The following is a 20,016-nucleotide window of genomic DNA, read 5'->3' as shown; positions in this document are numbered from 1 at the left end:
AGCACATGGAAGCGCGGGGTGGTGAGTGTTACAGAGGGTGTGACGGGAGAGTGTGCGCAAGAGTGTGCGCGAGAAAGGTGTGTGACGGACAGGTGCATGAGGAAAGAGTGCGCTGTCAGAAGTAAGGAAGAGTGTCCACCTGTGGTGAGTGTTACAGAGGGTGTAACGGGAGAGTGTGCGCGAGAAAGGTGTGTGACGGACAGGTGCATGGGGAAAGAGTGTGCTGTCAAGAGTAAGGGTGAGTGCGTTGTCACGAGTGGAGGTGAAAGTAGTGAGAGTGACATGGAGCGTGAGTTAGTTGTGACAGGTGAGCGAGGATGTACACCTGGGATGGAAGGATGCACACCTGGAATGGTAGAGCGTGAGTGGGAATGCACGCTGGAGTTGGTGGTGAGGCACGTGGTTGGGTGTGCGAATGAGGGCACACCTGTGATTGTCACAGAGGAGGTGACAGAGGAGGGGGCGCGAAGAGGTGTTTTGGTGAGGTGTGCGACCAACGAATGTGTGCCAAAGTGTTCGGTGGTCAGGTGTGTGACCAAGGCTGTGAGTGGAATGGGTGTACCTGGGTGTGTAAGGAAAGGTACGAGGAGCATGGGGACGGCTGGATGTGTGAGCAAGGAACGGGCTGCGGGGTGTAAGCATGCAGGTGAAGCATCGACGTTACACGGGTTAGAGGTTAGGTCGACTTTTAGCCGAATCGGGCCCTCGGTGCGTGCCGGGCCTCGCTTTGAACGGCCGCGTCCGTGCTCCACTAGGCGGAGCGGGCGGCTGGATAGGAAGGGTCGTCATGGCGACCACTTTTTGGTGAGACGTGCCGGCAGGTCTAGATCGGGGCATTGGATGGCTCCACGCCGAGGTGGTGTGTGGGATCTCGGCACGGGTAAGCCCCCGTCCCTGCCCCGACTGCCGGACGCATCCAGCCGCTGGCACAAAACAACCAGCATCCATTGCTTGGCTTTACGAAGCCGGGCTTTGGACAGGGATTGGCGCACCGAGAGGTATTAGTGAGTAGACTGGGTGATGAGGTTAGTGTTTTGGACCCAAAATTGGAGAAAAACAAAATTTGATGATTGGCAAGGGATTGGCAGTAGTGATTGGCAGATGATGGGTAGTGATTGGCAAATTTTTAATTTGTTGAAATTTGATGTGCAAAATTGGTAGTGAGAGACCCCCGATGTGGTGGGATGGCAAATCCACCATCCCTCACAGGTGGGGGGCAAAGGAGCAATAGATTATGGGGTGTATGGCAGTGAAAACTAGCCCGGGTGGGTTAGGATATGGTGTGTAGGGATCTAGCGAAGATGACATTAGGTGACGTTAAGTTTAGTTAGTGACTGATACCTGTAGTGGGGACGCAGGTAGATTAGTATGGATGATAATGACGAGGGAGCGCAATAGTTTAAAGGGACGACTGGGAAGCGCAAGTTTCAGAAGGGAGTAGTTAGCTGAGATGATGCTGTGTGTGTGAGAATTGAACAGGTGTGATTGCACAGGTGTGCAACTGGACAGGTGTGTGGAGCAGTGTATGAGTAGTGAGTGAGTGGATCAGCGCGAATGCGCTTGGGGAGAGAAGGGTGCAGGTGGCACCAGGTGTGAGAGCACAGGTGTGCAGGTACAGGTGTGTGGAGAGAGTTGGAGTAAGTGGTACGGAGTGGTGTGCATGGTGCGAAGGTGTGGATGGGGGAAGAGTGGACCCCCATCACGGATACCCGGGGCGGGTAGTGTAAGTGTTAGGTAGAGGGTGCAGGTAAATTGTGGTTGGATATTGGCATCTGTGGTGCGGTTGCAGAATGGTGTTGTGGATGGGTGCATTAGTGTTGTGGAAATGGCTGGGCGTGTAGCCTGTTAGTGTGTGTAGTTGGTTGGGCACTCCACCACTGTGAGGATGTCGGCCAGGTGAGGCCGCAGGTGGGCTCTGGGAGCCGGTAGAGTTGTGGATGGGGCCCGAGGATCCGGAGGATGGACCCGGGTAGCCCAGTGCCAGAGAGGGCACCGAGTGGGGAGAGTGCCAGAGGGCCTTCCCCAGGTAGTTAGGTTAGGGTAAGGAGCAGGTAAGCTCGGAGGCAACTGCAGTGGTGGAGGGGTGCAGGTGGGTAGACCCACTGGGAGAGGTACACGCCACAGCCCAGAAATTGTACGAGGGCACCGGGAGATGAATCGGGGGAGTGAGACCCCAAATTGAAGAGCACCACAGTTTGGCCAATGGGAATTGGTTTTTAGAACCAATAGTGTAAGAGGGCCAATGGGTTGGCCGGAGAAAGACCCCGGGTAGTGTAAAGTTGTTAAAGTCATTTAGGAAATAGTTAGGATTGATGAACCTGTCGCACCATACGCAGCCACTTACCTGTGGTGATGATGATGACTCCACACCTGTGTTTTCTTTGTTTGTGTTGCAGAAATGAGAATTGCTGTTGGATTTGTGAGACGCATCACGACGTGGATGAGACATTGGGGTGATTCCATCTCTCCCTCCCTAGGAGGGACTGATGATGAATTGGTGATGGCAAATTTTGATGTTGAGTTGAAAATGGCAAATTTTGATGAGAGTTGAAAATGGCAAATTTGATTGGTTAGGAGGGAGAGAAGACGAATTTGGTATATGGGAGGAACGGGGAAGACAGTAGGGATGTTTGTGGATTTGTAAAGTAGATGTTTATGGGTAGTGTTGTGTTTTGTTGATACAGTAAGGGGTAAGGGAGGGGCCATGTAGGTTACCTGGTGGGGGGGGCGTACGGTAGGAACGTACCTGTCTCACCTGGTTCCCATGTGCCCCCAGTGTGCATCACCTTGCATTGCGTGCACTTTTGCGCCCTTACCACCTTGCTCACTTGTCTTGTTTTTGTCTCCCACCTCCGAGGATCTGGCTTTGGGGTAGAGAGAGAGGAGAGAGAGGTGCTGGCGACGCAGTTGTGGGCCTGCACTTTCGCTGCTTGCTGCCGGGATCGATACACCATATGGACCGCAATGTTTGTGGCCACCCACGATGGACCGCAGTTCGTTTGCGGCCAAGCACCACCCGGGGATGGACCTATGGGTCAACGTGGCACCTATGCCATACAGGTGAACCACTTTTAAGTAACACCAAGTGCACCACAAGAAGAGCAAGAGACACCTGCAGGGTTAGGGGTTGTTGAATTTATTTTTATTCCAATGAACAATGGTGACTGCACCGATTGGTGGTGGGGTGGTGCTTTTGATGCGCGGGAAGGGTGCTCTGCACGTTATTAAAGGCCGTCGGCCACAGAGCACTCGTGGGTTGGTGTACCGATGTTGGCAAGCGCTCTCTCTCTATGCATAACATCTGCATGTGTTCCTCCAAAGACAGGTCCTGGATCGTAGTGTAGATATCAGCGTAGTCTTGTAAATAATGCTCCCTACCGGCTGTATGTTTAGTTTGAGAATTCTTTCCGGATTCGGTTATCCTGTGGGTGTGTTTCTGAGAGGAGAAGGGTGCAACGTCGCAGGGGGACATATTTACTCATTTGTGAATATCTATAAAACTGTCGCACTCAGGGTAGAGTTAATAGTAGAGGGAACTACATTGCGTGCCACACTAAAGTAGGTAAAGATTTATCGGGTCGGGACGCCCCGAGGGTAGAGAAGGGTGCAATGTTGCGAATATGGAATTTGGCCTCCATATCCGCTTGTAAATATTCCCCTATTTTCTCCGATACTCCCCAACTCTCCCTTACCCCATTCCCTAGTCCCATTGTCTGTAAACAACACCCATTAGAGCCGATCTTCCCCTTCATCCCCCCATTAAATGTCGTGCCCAGGTCCCCCGCACCACACGTAGACAATTATAGGACATCTTGCTAGTTATTCTTAATCTATGTCAGTTAAGGACTTGTTTCCATTAATTATGACTCTTCGTTGCACCAGAATGTGATTATATGGCACCTGTTAGGAAGTTTAGGACCTCCCCATACCTCTCCGCATCTCTTCCCCATGAAGAAGCGCCAACTACAACAACAACAACAAAAGAGGGGGGCGGCGCGGTGACGGCATGGGGAGTGGGCGTCCTCCTTCCGGCTCGGTTAGCCGCCATTGACCACGCGCTCCACGGGGTTACCACGAAGGGGCTCCCTGTCGGCCCCTCGTCAAGGGCGGAGCCGGTAACCCCCGCACCCAATGAGAAGCCATGGGCCGAGGCCATCTGGGGCGGCGCTAACGAGCCGAGGGCGTGTCACTCCCCGCCGGATATACGCGGCCCCGCGCCGGACGTGACGTCAGATGCGCCCCGAGCTTGGAAGGACAAGACGCCACCCTCCCGAGCGCTGAGCGACCTCCCCGGCATCTCCACCAAAGTCGCGACCCACGAGCGCTGAGCGACCTCCCCGCATCTGCTGGACACCACCGTACGTGATTCTGTCCCTGAGCCAGGTGCACCTGAGCCATCGACTGCCGCTTTCCTTGCCATCAAATCCCGTGTGAGTCAGCGTTGTCCCGTTTATCTGTGGTCTGTCTAGGGTTAATATAAGAGTGTGTCTAAGTGCCTGTCTTCCTATGATGTCCCTCTCGTCCCTGTAATCTAACCTTTTCCGTACGAATATACTTGAGAATCGAAACGTTGGTGTCGTATTGTGTGATTGTAATCCAGCCGGGTGTCTTCTCTTTCCTATTGAGCCAGCATAGCGCGGCTCGTCAACGTCGAGTATAGTCGGGTAATTTGTGGTAATTTGTGCGGACACGACGGCCATTCCGCTCGGCCCACTTTAACATCAAAGTCGTGTCTGTAACAATATTAATCGGACAAGTAGTTACCGAGCTATGTCCAAAAAACGATTCAACCAATCAGAGAGCAGCGAGCTATCACGTGTGCCGAACGTGCCGAACAGACTCTGCCTCGGACGGCACATTTGAGAGCGTATTCATTTATTTCACGTTGGCAAACTATGTTGGCGTTAAACTATGTTTTAAAACTAATTAAAACTAATTTGCGATTCATCGTAACTGCGATTTGCGACCTTCCGGACAGTGAAGACTTCACTTCCGGCAGCCAATCACAGAACGCGTTGTTGCGAGCCGAGCCGAGCGCGTGCGCCATTACGGTTCGTAATTCGATTTCTTCCGGAGAAAATAATAATTTCTCGATTTCTTATGCGCATTATTTCTCCCAGAGCGAAGGGCGGAAGCGAAGAGCGTTGTTTTTTTTGTTTACGGGCGTACGGGCGTACGGGCGGGGTAGAGCGTACGGGTAGCGTTTTTTTTTTTTTTTGGCAAGGAACGGGCACCCACGTACGGGCATGCCCTAGTATCATTATAAATACTTGTACCAAGTTTAATTTAGTTCCCTTCAGCCATTCACAAGTTATCATGGAAACGATAACCCGGGGACAGCCGGATGGACAACCCGAAAACATAACGCCTCCGGCGACGGCATATAATTATGGATGGATTCACACGAAACTTGGTGGACAGGTTGGGTGTGTGACAAGGACGAATTTGATTTGATTTTGGTGAAAATCTGATGCGATAATTTTTTTGAAGTCATCATAATTTGGCATACAGCCTGTGGCTGCTGGTTGCATCATTGCTGGAAGCACGGCGGAGCCACTGAGGTAGAGCCCCTGTTATACCAGTAAGCTAGTACTCATTTTGCCAAACTCGGAAGGATAACAAGCTTTGTCATCCCACATGGTGTTATTTATTGGCACAACAGGAGCTCAAACTCAAGACCCTAATATCTTAAGGCATCCACCTTAACCGTTACGCCAACACCAGACTTGGACTTTAAAGTGATTCTTCACAATTGAGAGATGGGACCCAAAACGATACATAGCAGCATATCTCAAAATGTTGTGGATGAGTTATGACAAAACTAGGTGGATTAGTTGGGGAGGTGACAATAAGAAGTTGATTATTTTTTGGTTCAGGTCCAAATCCAGATCTGGCTTATCAGTGGGATGCGAAATGTAAACTGTTCAGCCTGGTGGAGGATACGCTCTACCGAGTGCTGTTTTCGTTACAACCTGCATTTCTATGTCACGGTGATGGCTAAATGCACCGTATCACCCAGGTGCACCGTGGAGGATTTTGTGTTGAGATTTGAAGAATTTTTTTTCTTTCCAATGCAAGTGCACAAATAAACGTTTATTTTCCATTGATAACATTAAATGGAATTTAGGTTTTTTTTGGAAACGGAAAAGGCACTTTAAAAAAATGGAAAATCACTGGCTGTAGGGCCGAGATATTCAACATCTGCAACCTACATTCAGAAAGGGCACCATGCTTTATGTCCAATATGTCCAATGTCCACATCAAAAGTAGCATGCTCCAAGATGCAGCCCCTCATGCTGGAGTTGCACTCAACAGGAATAAAATGAGTGAGAGCCAGTTAAGGGGGGGGGGGGGGGGGGGGGGGGAGAAAGAGAGAAAGAGAGAAAGAGAGAAAGAGAGAAAGAGAGTGAAAGAGTGATGCAGGCTGGATGATGCAAGGGCAGCTTGCAAAAAGAAAGCGCGTTACATTCTTAATCTACGATAGCGAATCGAATCAAAGTTTGGGAATAAACCCCTGTATTTTCAGACAAATGTGTTGGAATATTGGCCTTGGTAAGTAAAACCTAAATGTTTTACATTCATAGGTTTGGTTAATTCACACAACACTTTGAAGTTAGGGAGAACCTTAATTTAAAAAAAAACAAACAAAAAAAAAAAAACCCACCCCACAAAAGAAAAAAAATACATAAATTAAATGTATATATATCGCACCCAGGTCCAAAGGATGCAGATCAGTTTGGCATTTTTAACGTGAAATAGGCAAAGCCGATAAACGAAAGAAACCCTTTAGAACCAATTAGAGCCCTCTAGAATTACACTTTAGAACCCTTTAGAAATAAACACGGTGGGTTTAAAGGTTCTTCTTCATTTTTGTTGGACGGATGGAAGGACGGATACAAATTAAGCCGTCAGTCTTCATTTACAAGCTAAAAGAGCACCAAGTAAAATTATACAAAAAAGTGGTAAAACAATAAAGTGGTTGGTGGTCTTTGTCTTCTACGTTAACATGCTGCTTCTGCTTTCTCAACAATGGATGGAGGTCCTCAACGCCAAACAGGAAATTAGAGCTGTCTCCCTTGACATTTCACGTGCCTTCGATATGGTCTGGCACCCCGCTCTGCTCACCAAACTCTCCTCCTATTGTATACATGGAAATCTCCACGCATGGCTTGCGACCTCCTCTCTGGTCGTAGTCAATGTGTGGCCCTGAATGGGTTTCTCTTATCTCCTCTTCCTGTTCAGGCTGGAGTTCCCCAAGGCAGTGTTCTGGGCCCTGTGCTTTTTCTGGTCTTCATCAATGATCTCTCTGACTCTCTTGAAAATCCTCTCTATCTCTTTGCTGACGACTCTACTCTCTGTCGCTCCATTCCTCATCCCTCAGATCGGCAGTCTGCAGCCTCCTCACTCTCTGCAGACCTGGACAAAATCACAGACTGGGCAAACAAATGGAACATGTCTTTCAATCCTGACAAATCTCACACTCTTACGATGTCTCTACGAAAAGACCGACTGGACAACCCTCCCATCCACTTTCTGAATAATCCTCTCCAAGAAGTTCTGTCACTCAATCTTTTGGGTCTCACTATCTGCCATGATCTTTCCTGGGAAAACCACATTTCAAATCTGGCCTCCAAAGCCAGTCGCCGACTGGGCATCCTCCGTCGTGCGAAGTCCTTCCTTGGTACACCTGAGCTCCTCCCCACTTACAAGGCTTTCATCCGCAGCTCTATGGAATACTGCTCTCTCCTCTGGTCTGGTGCTCCTGCCTCACACCTAGCTCGTCTTCACGCTGTTGAAACCAAAGCGTTCAGAATCATTGGAATCTCCCGTGATGAAGCTAACTCCAAGGGCCTTTCACTCGCTCACCGCAGGCAGGTTTGGTGGTCTTTCCGTCTTCTACCGACTCCTCTCTGGCCTTGCCCCCCCAGCTCTCTCTGGGCTCTGTCCCCCAAATATTCCTACAGGTCGCACAAGATCTGCCTGCAACCCTCTTATGGTTAAACTGCCAAAATCAAGACTTTCTGCTCACCTTCACTCCTTCATTCCTCTTTTCTCCCACCTCTGGAACAAACTCCCTCACTCTCTTCAATCCCACTCCACCCTCCAGGTCTTTAAAACAGCTGTTCACCACCATCTCTTATCTTCCCCCATCCAAAACATTGATCTTTTCTACCCCCGCTAATTTCGGTCCCCTTGTGTTTTATACCTCTCCCCTTCCCACACCTCCTCCCCCCAAGCCCTCTCCCTCCCGCACTTCTCCCTGCTCTCAAATGTTGTGTTTGTGTGCTTCCCCTTCTCTCCCCATCTTGTCTTCCGCTCCCTCTTTTTATATATTTTGTTTGTCTGATTGATTTGTTTGTGAAATAAATGTTAGCTCTTTCACGAGCCTCGATTCAGTATACAAACAAAAAAAAAAAAAACCCGACTGCTCTCCGCCCTTGCTCCGTCCCCCAAATATTTCCACTGGTCGCCAAGATCTGCCAGCAACCCTGTTCTGGTGAAATTGCCAAAATCAAGATTCCTCTCACCTTCACTCTTTCATTCCTCTTTACTCCCGCCTCTGGAACAAACTCCCTCACTCTCTTCAATCCCACTCCTCCCTCCAGGTCTTTAAAACAGCTGTTCACCACCATCTCTTATCTTCCCCCAACCAAAACCTTGATCTTTTCTACCCCCGTTAATTCACCCCAGATCCACTTTTTTGAAATACCAACTTATTTCCTGGAAGTCCTAGCAGTGTCCATGTGTTTCATACCTATCCCACCCCCCCCACCCCCATTCCCATGCCTCCTCCCCCCAAGCTCTCTCCCACCCACAGATCTCCCTGATCTCAAATGTTGTACTTGTGTGCTTCCCTCTCTCTCCCCATCTTGTCTACCGCTACCTTTATCATATGTTTTATGTGTCAGTTTCTCTTTTTGTGATTAATGTTAGCTCTTAAACGAGCCTCGATCTTGTATACAAAAAAAAAGAAAAAAGAAAGAAAATCAAGCAGCCAGATGACATTTCCTTACCGCGCATTCTTACAATTAACAAAAAATGGAAGTTGTCTGTTTTCCACGGGTCCGTCCACAGCTTGTTCCAGGAGCCCATTTAGGTTGAGTGGGTCGTTGATGTTCCCTCCAAGTAGGAAACTGACGGGTGGCAGTATCCTGCAATCTGAGCCTGCACGTCTTCGCCGCTTACATGTCTGAAAAAAGATAGCGTAGTTACAATGAACGAATCACCAATCTTTTAAACCACCTATCCATCAATCTCGCATCCGTGCACCCATTGGTCACTCTGTCCCTCCTGTCCATACAATCCACCCATCTCTGCATGCTTTTCTAACGCATCCATTCTACACTATGCATGACTAAATCACCCTCCAATGGAGGGAAATGTTGAAACAGTTTCTTCCATACCCATTACCCATTTTGGGGTTATAGATAAGGGCATCCACAACGAGGTCACAAATGCTCCAGGGCTGGGAATTTACTCCGGACAGGTCACTAGTCCATCACACGGTGCTCAGATATCCGTATCGGCAGATAATGACCTATAGCCTTTTCATAAGGTACCATGGGATAGTTAACATGAAAAAGTGACTACAACACCCCGAAAAGCAGCAAACCCGATACTATAATAACCGAAGAGGCATGCCACACAGCAAATGTTTTCAAAAATAGCAAAAAGAAAAACAAGAGGATCACTTTTGAAAAAGATCCATGTTTTACTAGAATTTAGTCAAAGTCCTTCAAAATTGATGATAGAGTTGCAATGATGGAGTGCAGTTTGAAATAGCGATGCATCAACCCGATCTCACCTGCCTGTGGCTGACCACCAGACTGTGGGCACGTTTGAGTATACGCTGAGGTTCCTGTGCAATTTTGATGTTCTTTGATCGATCTTCATTTCCCATGGTTGGATCTGCTAGATGCAGCACAGCACAAACTCACATTGCTGGCTTCCGCTTTAGGACAGCAGCAACAAATACATTAAACTTCAGAAACGTAATAGCCGGCCAAGTCAATATGGTCAGTGCATGATATGAAAATAAAAACAATAAAAAAATACAATAACAAGTACAGATACATTCAAAGTACACCGCCCCCATGTCAAATAATTAAATATCCTACAGCGCGGCATTGCCAGGGTGCCTCTGGCACCCGGCAATACCGCAGTGCAGCTCATAGAGGCTGCATTGGGAGGGAGAGGTGTACACTAATTGATTGATTAATTGTATAATTAAAATCAATAAAAGATTATCACAAAATATTTTCTTAATCAATTGGCTAATAGCATAACTAAACCACTAGTGCTTCATCCGAAGATGTATCTTTTAGAAATTTAACTAAATAAGTCATTAATAAAATATAAAAAAATTAATTGATTAATCCATAAATAATTAATCAATTAACCCATAAATAATTAATCGATTAAATGATTAATCAATAAATCAAAAATATCCTTGATAGCCACATCACTTGGTCACTGTCATGTCCAAATATTAGCTTCCCAGCTCAAAAGGTGCCTGATAGTCTGGTCTGTTAGGGGAAAAATTGTGCAGATTTGTCTACAAGCATGACATTTGGCACACTTGTAGTTTTTGACATGCTGAATTCAAATCTGCCGGGAGCCAAAGCCAATTCTCAATGGGAGCGCCATATTTGACACTTCAAAATGGCCGCCACTCAAAAACTGACTTTTCTGTTACTAGCCAACCAAAAGTCACATAATTACAATTAAAAGCACTTTTCTAGGGTTTTGGACCTCACTGATTCTAAATCTGATGTCTGTTTGACAGTAGCCTTGACAGGAAATTTTACATTTTTATTTATTTTATGTTTGACAATTTTTTTTAAATTTAATTTTTTTATTTAAATTTAATTTTTTTATTTTATTTCAGGTGTCTGTCGTTCTGCTGTGGGAATAGAAGAATAGAGAATAGAAGTCCTAGCTGTACTGGTGGTGGATGGCAAGGATGGATGCCATCAACTGGGAGCTTTGCTGTGTCTGCCAAGAAGAAAAGGATGAACGGTTGCAGACGCCAACGGAAGAGGGCCTTGCTTCAATTGAGAAAGATCTGAATGGTTTTAAAGCCATTGGTGTCATGCCTTCTTGTTTGAAAGTGTCATGGGCTCAGCTTGATGAGGGCCAGGGCATTGCTAAGACGCTTCAGACACACAATGCCAAATATCACAAAGTTTGCAGAACCTACTGCAGTAACTCTCGCCTGAGAAGGTTCACTGAAAAAGAGGATTCTCGTGACCAAAACTCACCTAAAACTACGGTCCAGTTTTGCAGTGTCTTCTGCTCCTCAGAAGTCTCCTTGTTGCATAATATGTGAGGGACAGGACCAAAAGAATCTACGTAAAGTTGAAACATTTAATGTAGACACAAACTTAAAGACCTGGGCTCAGAGCACCAACAATTTCAATCTTCTGGGCAAACTGATTGCCCACGCAGCTGATGCCCACACTGGTGACACTTACTATCATGTACAGTGTTACTTGCACCTGAGAGACTCAGCTCGTGCTGAGGATCGCAGATCATCTGCAGGTCCTCCTGCCCCTCACTTCAATTCAGTTGCCATTGTGCAAATTGTTGCTTTAGTCGAGGACTCTGACTCAGTCTTCAAACTGTCTGCTTTGCGACAGTTAGATAGAACACTTGTGGAGCAACAGGGAATTCCCTGTTCTGATACCAGGGAACCACATGCCACACGGTTCAAGGAGTATCTTCTGAAGCTGCTTCCTGAGTCGACAGAGTTCTCCCAGGGCAAGGAAGTCTATATCTCTAGCAACCAGAACGTTGGAGATCTAATAGCTGAAGCCCATAAGTCCCAGATAGGTCAGGATGATGCTTTGTTGTTGATGCGAGCAGCAGTAATACTTAGGAAATGCTGTCTCCAGAGGCAAGAACCATTTACTGGTTCTTTTGCCTCTGATTCCCTGACATCTCCCATCCCTGGACAGCTGAGAAGCTTCCTCAACATCCTGCTCCAGGGCCCCTCAATCTTGCGTGAACAGAGCAATGAGGAGTTGCAGGCGCAGGTACAAGGCAGGGCAAGAGTTGCAAGCACCATTGCCCAGCAGATTATTTATAATACCTGCAGTGGTTCACATCATGCCACAAAGTCCAGCAACATCCGTCACAACAAAGAACATGAGACCCCTTTCCCTTTGTACCAGGGCCTCAAGCTGCATGGTGAGGGTAGGCGGAAGAAAGAGATCAATAATGCCAATGCCTTTGGGGTTTCTGTGTCTTACAGTCGTGTCTTGGAGATCAGGCGATCCATGGTACGAGCACACGTCAAACAGTTTGTCCAGGATGGAGTTGTGCTGCCCACAAACATCCGTAGTGGGGTCTTCGTGACCTTTGATGTAGACAACTTGGATAGCAGCAACCAAGGTAACTTCTCCCATGATGAGTTCCATGGGACAGCAATCAGCGTGACAAACCACCTGTCTTGGGACAACCAAGGAGTACAGCGACCCTCTATCGAGCTGGATCCTACAGACACTACTGTACCACAACTTCCTGAATCCTACACAGTGGTTCAGCCAGCTGAATTCTCAAGCAATGATTTGCATGTACCATGTACTCCAGATCTCAATTCTCGGCCATCTCATAATCTGCTACATGGAGCCAAATTCAAGGATGAGTCCTGGATGGCACATGTGTCCACAGTGCTGAAACAGGACACATTGCCAGAAGGTGAAGTCATCACCTGGTCAGGCTACAACTCCCGACTCATGAGTGATGACTCTGTGAAGCCTAAGGCATTGATAGGGGTTCTACCTCTGTTCCCTGACAAAGCAGCCACACCTTCTATGATGAAACTCACAATGCAAGGCACAGAGGCCCTCAACCCTGGTCAAACTCCTGTGCTTGGTCGTGACCAGCCTCTGTATGCCATCGCTAAGCAGCTGCAGTGGTCATTCCCTGACACAATGGGGGAAGATAAGCTGGTCCTGATGATGGGCGCTCTACTCATAGAGGACAAAATGCACCAGATGATTGGTAAGTTGCTGTGGGACTCTGGGTGGAGCAACATTCTTACTCAGGCCCAGGTCCTCACATCTGGCCGTGCCCAGTCTGTGCTTCATGAGCATCATATAAAGCGCACTCGCTATGCTCACCAGGTCTCTGTCATGGGTCTGTATCTCCTCAGACAGAAGTCATACTCCAATTACTGCTCTGGTGTTGAGGGACCACCTGAGTCTCTAGAGATCTGGGCTCAAAGGTCCAGAACTCACAATCCCATGTTCATGTTGTGGTCTACCATCGTGGACCTGGAGCTCCTAATGTGCCGCTTCATCCTTTCTCTCCGTGAGGGAGACTTCCTGCTGTATGTGCAGGTCTGTGATGAGCTGTGCTCCTGGTTCCATGTGATGGACCACACAAACTATGCTCATTGGCTACCAGTGCATGTGCGGGATATGGTCCAGTTGCCTGAGAAGCACCCACAGTTGTATGCTGAGTTTCTCAAGGGGAACTTTGTTGTCCAGAGGTCACCGCACAAGTTCAGCCTCATTGGCAAGGACCAATCTCATGAGCAGTCAAACAAGAACCTTCAGGCCCATGGTGGTGCAGTTGGTCTGTATGAAAACCCTGAGGCCCTCACTCTTCATGCTAGCAGGTCCCGACTGCTCTCGATGTATCGAGGAGTTTGAGGCTGTGTTGGACACTGCAAGCTCACGCACTACCCATCACGAAGAAGCAAGTGCTTTGCAGACTAAGTACAAGAAAGATGTTCTGTCATTTGTGGAGATAGCTGAACAGCTAGGTAATCCCTTTGCCAATGGCCATGAGCTTGTGGCTCTACACACACAGGAGGTCATGAAAGATGAAGTTGTTGCATCGCTTGCCCAGCTTCATAACCTTGGAAAAGATCTGCATGCCAAGTTTGTAACACAGACTCTAGACCAGGACACTTTGCCAATAACAAACACTCTCAAACGCCAAAATGTCCTCACATTTGCCAATCGCCCTGTTACCACCAAAAATGGAGGCACATCAGGCAGTGCTCAGAGAAACTCTTCCCTCATAACCAAGCTTTTCCTGTCCTTGCAGTCTCGACCTGATGCAGACATGGAAGAGTTCTTCCGGTATGAGAATCAGAGAGAACCACCTAGTCTCTCAAACCAAGGATCATTCAGGTCTGGCAAAAAGTCGGACATTCTAGAGCACCTAAAGGCACCCACTGGTCGCTCAGCTGCAGCCAAAGCAGCCACAGTTGTGGTACTTGACATGGCAGCTGTTGTTCACATGGTGCGGCCGACCTCAGCACACACATTCACTGATTATGTGTCACAGCATTTGGTGCCATTTGTGGAGTCACAGGTAACTCCAACTGTCACACGGGTAGATGCTGTCTGGGACACCTACCCAGAGGACAACCTCAAAACCCTGACACACCATCGTCGTGGCTTAGACCCATGTACCAGGATTGGGGATGGCCAGACCCGTATTCCAAAGAAGGACTGGAACACTGGGTTCCTCAAGAATACTGACAACAAGAGGGAACTGTTCCCCTTCCTGAGTGCACAGCTTGTAAAGCAGGATCTGGGTGGGAGACTTCTCCTCAGCACCAACAAGGAGAGTGTTCTCTCCAACAAACAACATGACGTGTCTGGTCTTCAGCCATGTAACCACACTGAGGCTGATACCAGGATACTGCTCCATCTTGCCCATGCAGCACAGCAGCGCCACCAGGTTGCCTTGGTGCGCACAGTCGACAGTGATGTGGTCATCCTGGCCATTCACTTCTTTTCATCACTTGGGCTGTCCCAGTTGTGGGTCTGTCTCCGCAGTGGGAAGAAGATGCGTGACATTCCTATCCACACTCTCTCTGCCCAGCTGGGACCATCAACGTGCCTGGCACTGCCACTATTCCACGCGGTCACAGGCTGTGACACTGTGTCACACTTCCTGGGATGTGGTAAGAAGTCAGCCTGGTCAGCCTAGCAGAGCACACCAGGACTGACGGACACCCTTGTTGCCCTCACCAGTGAACCCCAAGAGCTCAGCCCACAGTCCCAGCACATGCGCACTCCAGAGCGCTTTGTTGTAGTCATGTACAGCAAGGGCTGTGGTCTGGAAAGAGTCAATGAGGCTAGGCTTAGACTCTTCACAAGTGGGAAGAAGACACTAGAGGCCTTACCACCAACACAAGCTGCTCTATATCAACACATCCGCAGAGCAATGCTGCAGGCCAGCTTCTTCTGGAGTCAGGCAACGTCTGTTTACCAGGACATCCCTGACTTCCATGACTGGGGGTGGCACAAGGACAGCAGTGGTGGGTGGTTGCCCTTCTGGACAACCCTTGAGGACAGCAGCAAGGCCTGTTCCATCCTTTTGCAGTGTGGCTGTGCGAAGTCATGCACAGGGAACTGCAAGTGCTGCAGAGCTGGCGTTCGTTGCACAATTTTGTGCAAATGCGAAGGTGGATGTGTGAACAATGAGAATTCATGAATCAGTGTGACACCAGTCACAGCACGTGATATGATTGATACATTTATTGATTGATTGATTTACTATTAATATATGTAAATTAATTAATTAATATTAACATAGTGCTTAATGGTTATTAGCCTGATTTTGTTGATCAATAAAGGATACCTTGATCTCTTGGTTTTACTTGTTTTACTTCCTGATTTATGACTTCAAGTGTCAAAGTTATGCAAAATTTATTATAATATTCACCGGCGGCCATATTGGATTTTCCAATTTGGCGATCCCTGTCAAGGCTACTGTCAAACAGACATCAGATTTAGAATCAGTGAGGTCCAAAACCCTAGAAAAGTGCTTTTAATTGTAATTATGTGACTTTTGGTTGGCTAGTAACGGAAAAGTCAGTTTTTGAGTGGTGGCCATTTTGAAGTGTCAAATATGGCGCTCCCATTGAGAATTGGCTTTGGCTCCCGGCAGATTTGAATTCAGCAGGTCACAAACTACAAGTGTGCCAGGTTTCATGCTTGTAGACAAATTTGCACAATCCCCCCTTAAAATCCCCCTAACAGACCAGACTATGAGATATTGGCCAAATGAGAAAGAAAATAAAGAAATGATTAATAATGAAAATATATAAATAATAATCATTAAAAAATTAAATTATTAATCAATTCGGTCACAGAACACATAAACCACCACCATTTCATCAGAATCTGTAACTGATTTTTTTTTTAAATAGTAATTAATCGAATAATTAAATAATTAATCGATTAATTGATTAATCAATAAATCAAAAATATCCTTGATAGCCACATCACTTGGTCACTCATGTCCAAATATTAGCTTCTGAGCTCAAAAGGTGCCTGAGATATTGGCCAAATGAGAAAGAAAATAAATAAATGATTAATAATGAAAATAAATAAATAATAATCATAAAAAAATTAAATTATTAATCAATTCGGTCAGAGAACACATGAACCACCACCATTTCATCAGAATCTGTAACTCAAAAAAAAAAAAAAAATTGTCATTAATCGAATAATTAAATAATTAATCGATTAATTAATAAATCAAAAATAGCCTTTGCAGCCAAATCACCTGGTCATTGGCATGTCCAAATATCAGCTTCCTAACTCAAAAGGTGCCTGAGTTAATGGTCAGAAGAGAAAGGAAATTTGATTAATTAAATAAGTACTTAATTAATCGCTAATAATTAAATAACTCCTCAATTAATTGATCAATCAAAAAACAAAAAATACTGTTTTTGACAAAGGACATGCTCACTATTGTGCCAAAATTTCAGCTTCCTATCTCAAAGGATGGCTGAGATATCGCCCAGACAAACAAACAAACAAACAAGTACAGATACATTCAAAGAACACCGCCCCCATGCCAAATAATTAAATATCCTACAGCGCGGCATTGCCGGGGCGCATCTGGCGCCCGGCAATACCGCAGTGCAGCTCATTGAGGCTGCATTTGGAGGGAGAGGTGTACACTAATTGATTGATTAATTGTATAATTAAAATCAATAAAAGCTTATCACAAAATATTTTCATAATCAATTGGCTAATAGCATAACTAAACCACTAGTGCTTCATCCGAAGATGTATCTTTTAGAAATTTAATTAAATAAGTCATTAATAAAAAATTAAATAATTAATTGATTAATCAATAAATAATTCATCGATTAATCAATAAATAATGAATCGATCAAATGATTAATCAATAAATCAAAAATAAATGATTAATCAACAAATCCAAAATATCCTTGATAGCCACATCACTTGGTCACTGTCATGTCCAAATATTAGCTTCCCAGCTCAAAAGGTGCCTGAGATATTGGCCAAATGAGAAAGAAAATATATAAATGATTAATAATGAAAAAAAAAAAAAAAAAATCATAAAAAAATTTAATTATCAATCAATTCGGTCACAGAACACATAAACCACCACCATCTCATCAGAATTTGTAACTGACTTTTTTTTTTTTTTAGTAATTAATCGAATAATTAAATAATTAATCGATTAATTGATTAATCAATAAATCAAAAATATCCTTGATAGCCTCATCACTTGGTCACTCATGTCCAAATATTAGCTTCTGAGCTCAAAAGGTGCCCGAGATATTGGCCAAATGAGAAAGAAGAGAAATAAATGATTAATAATGAAAATAAATAAATAATAATCATAAAAAAATTAAATTATTAATCAATTCGGTCAGAGAACACATAAACCACCACCATTTCATCAGAACCTGTAACTTAAAAAAAAATAAAAATTAGTCATTAATCTAATAATTAATCGATTAATTGATTAATTAATAAATCAAAAATAGCCTTTGCAGCCAAATCACCTGGTCATTGGCATGTCCAAATATCAGCTTCCTAACTCAAAAGGTGCCCGAGTTAATGGTCAGAAGAAAGGAAATTTGATTAATTAAATAAGTACTTAATTAATAGCTAATAATTAAATAACTCCTCAATTAATTGATTATTCAAAAAACAAAAAATACGGTTTTTGACAAAGGACTTGCTCACTACTGTGCCGAAATTTCAGCTTCCTAGCTCAAAGGATGGCTGAGATATCGCCCGGGCAAACAAACAAGAAAACAAACAACCAGAGTGAAAACCGAGTACTCCCTTTCAGCGTGCGTCACTGCCGAGCCCCCTTCGGTCCTTTGGTCCTTCCCCCACCGCTCCTTTCCTATGCCATCTCCAGGCGCTGCATAACGTCATTGCCGGGCACCGAAGGGGGCTCGGCAATGACGGACGCTGAAAGTGAGTACTCAGTTTTCACTCTGCTTGTTTTCTTTCTTGCTTTCTTGTTGTACACCGCTCCTTTCCTATGCCATCTCCAGGCATTGCAAATCGTCATTGCCGGGCACCAAAGGGGGCTCGGCAGTGACGCACGCTGAAAGAGAGTACTCAGTTTTCACTCTGGTTTCTTTCTTTCTTTCTTGTTTGTTGTACACCGCTCCTTTCCTATGCCACCTCCAGGCATTGCAAATCGTCATTGCCGGGCACCGAAGGGGGCTCGGCAGTGACGCACGCTGAAAGAGAGTACTCAGTTTTCACTCTGGTTTCTTGTTTGTTTTCTTGGTTGTCCGGACGATATCTCAGCCATCCTTTGAGCTAGGAAGCTGAAATTTCGGCACAGTAGTGAGCAGGTCCTTTGTCAAATACGGTATTTTTTGTTTTTTGAATAATCAATTAATTGAGGAGTTATTTAATTATTAGCGTTTAATTAAGTACTTATTTAATTAATTAAATTTCATTTATCTTCTGACCATTATTAACTCAGGCACCTTTTGAGTTAGGAAGCTGATATTTGGACATGCCAATGACCAGGTGATTTGGCTGCAAAGGATATTTTTGATTTATTAATTAATCAATTAATCGATTAATTATTTAATTATTCGATTAATGACAAAAAATTTTTTTTTTTTTAAGTTACAGATTCTGATGAAATAGTGGTAGTTTATGTGTTCTCTGACCAAATTGATTAATAATTTAATTTTTTTATGATTATTATTTATTTATTTTCATTATTAATCATTTATTTATTTTCTTTCTCATTTGGCCAATATCTCAGGCACCTTTTGAGCTGGGAAGCTAATATTTGGACATGAGTGACCAAGTGATGTGGCTATCAAGGATATTTTTGATTTATTGATTAATCATTTCATCTATTAAGTATTTATTGATTAATCGATTAATTATTTATTGAGTAATCAATTAATTATTTAATTTTTTATAAATGACTTATTTAATTAAATTTCTAAAAGATACATCTTCGGATGAAGCACTACTGGTTTAGTTATGCGATTAGCCAATTGATTATGAAAATATTTTGTGATAATCTTTTATTGATTTTAATTATACAATTAATCAATCAATTAGTGTACACCTCTCCCTCCCAATGCAGCCTCAATGAGCTGCACTGCGGTATTGCCGGGCGCCGGAGGCGCCCCGGCAATGCCGCGCTGCAGCATATTTAATTATTTGGCATGGGGCGGTGTACTTTGAATGTATGTGTACTTGTTTTCTTTCTTTCTTGTTTTCTTTCTTGGTTGTCCGGACGATATCTCAGCCATCCTTTGAGCTAGGAAGCTGAAATTTCGGCACAATAGTGAGCAAGTCCTTTGTCAAAAACGGTATTTTTTTTTTTGATTAATCAATAAATTGAGGAGTTATTTAATTATTAGCGATTAATTAAGTACTTATTTAATTAATCAAATTTCCTTTCTCTTCTGACCATTAACTCAGGCACCTTTTGAGTTAGGAAGCTGATATTTGGACATGCCAATGACCAGGTGATTTGACTGCAAAGGATATTTTTGATTTATTAATTAATCAATTAATCGATTAATTATTTAATTATTCGATTAATGACAAAAAAAAAATTCTTTTTAAAGTTACAGATTCTGATGAAATAGTGGTAGTTTATGTGTTCTCTGACCAAATTGATTAATAATTTAATTTTTTAATGATTATTATCTATTTATTTTCATTATTAATCATTTATTTATTTTCTTTCTCATTTGGCCAATATCTCAGGCACCTTTTGAGCTGGGAA

The 20,016-nt window shown here is 44.7% G+C and overlaps 1 protein-coding gene across 9 annotated transcripts in view; it reads right to left on the bottom strand.

Annotated features, from left to right (window-relative positions):
• The window catches only part of LOC137420643 (7SK snRNA methylphosphate capping enzyme), a 69,788-nt gene that overhangs the window by 39,531 nt on the left and 10,241 nt on the right, over positions 1 to 20,016 (bottom strand). For 5 of the 9 annotated variants that reach the window (XM_078772455.1, XM_078772456.1, XM_078772454.1 and 2 more), the window contains 2 exons: positions 9,806 to 9,912; positions 9,015 to 9,190 (listed from right to left, as the gene is read on the bottom strand). In XM_078772455.1, coding sequence (XP_078628581.1) covers positions 9,015 to 9,190; positions 9,806 to 9,912 — 283 coding nt within the window. The remainder of the gene's footprint in view (positions 1 to 9,014; positions 9,191 to 9,805; positions 9,913 to 20,016) is intronic. The other 4 variants (XM_078772462.1, XM_078772457.1, XM_078772458.1 and 1 more) reach the window with 1 other exon arrangement.

This window comes from Myxine glutinosa, chromosome 2 (genome assembly GCF_964187855.1).
Source record: "Myxine glutinosa chromosome 2, kmMyxGlut1.1, whole genome shotgun sequence".
NCBI lineage: Eukaryota > Metazoa > Chordata > Myxini > Myxiniformes > Myxinidae > Myxine > Myxine glutinosa.
Note: the sequence above shows the minus strand (reverse complement) of the source record. Positions and strands in the feature narration are given on the sequence as shown.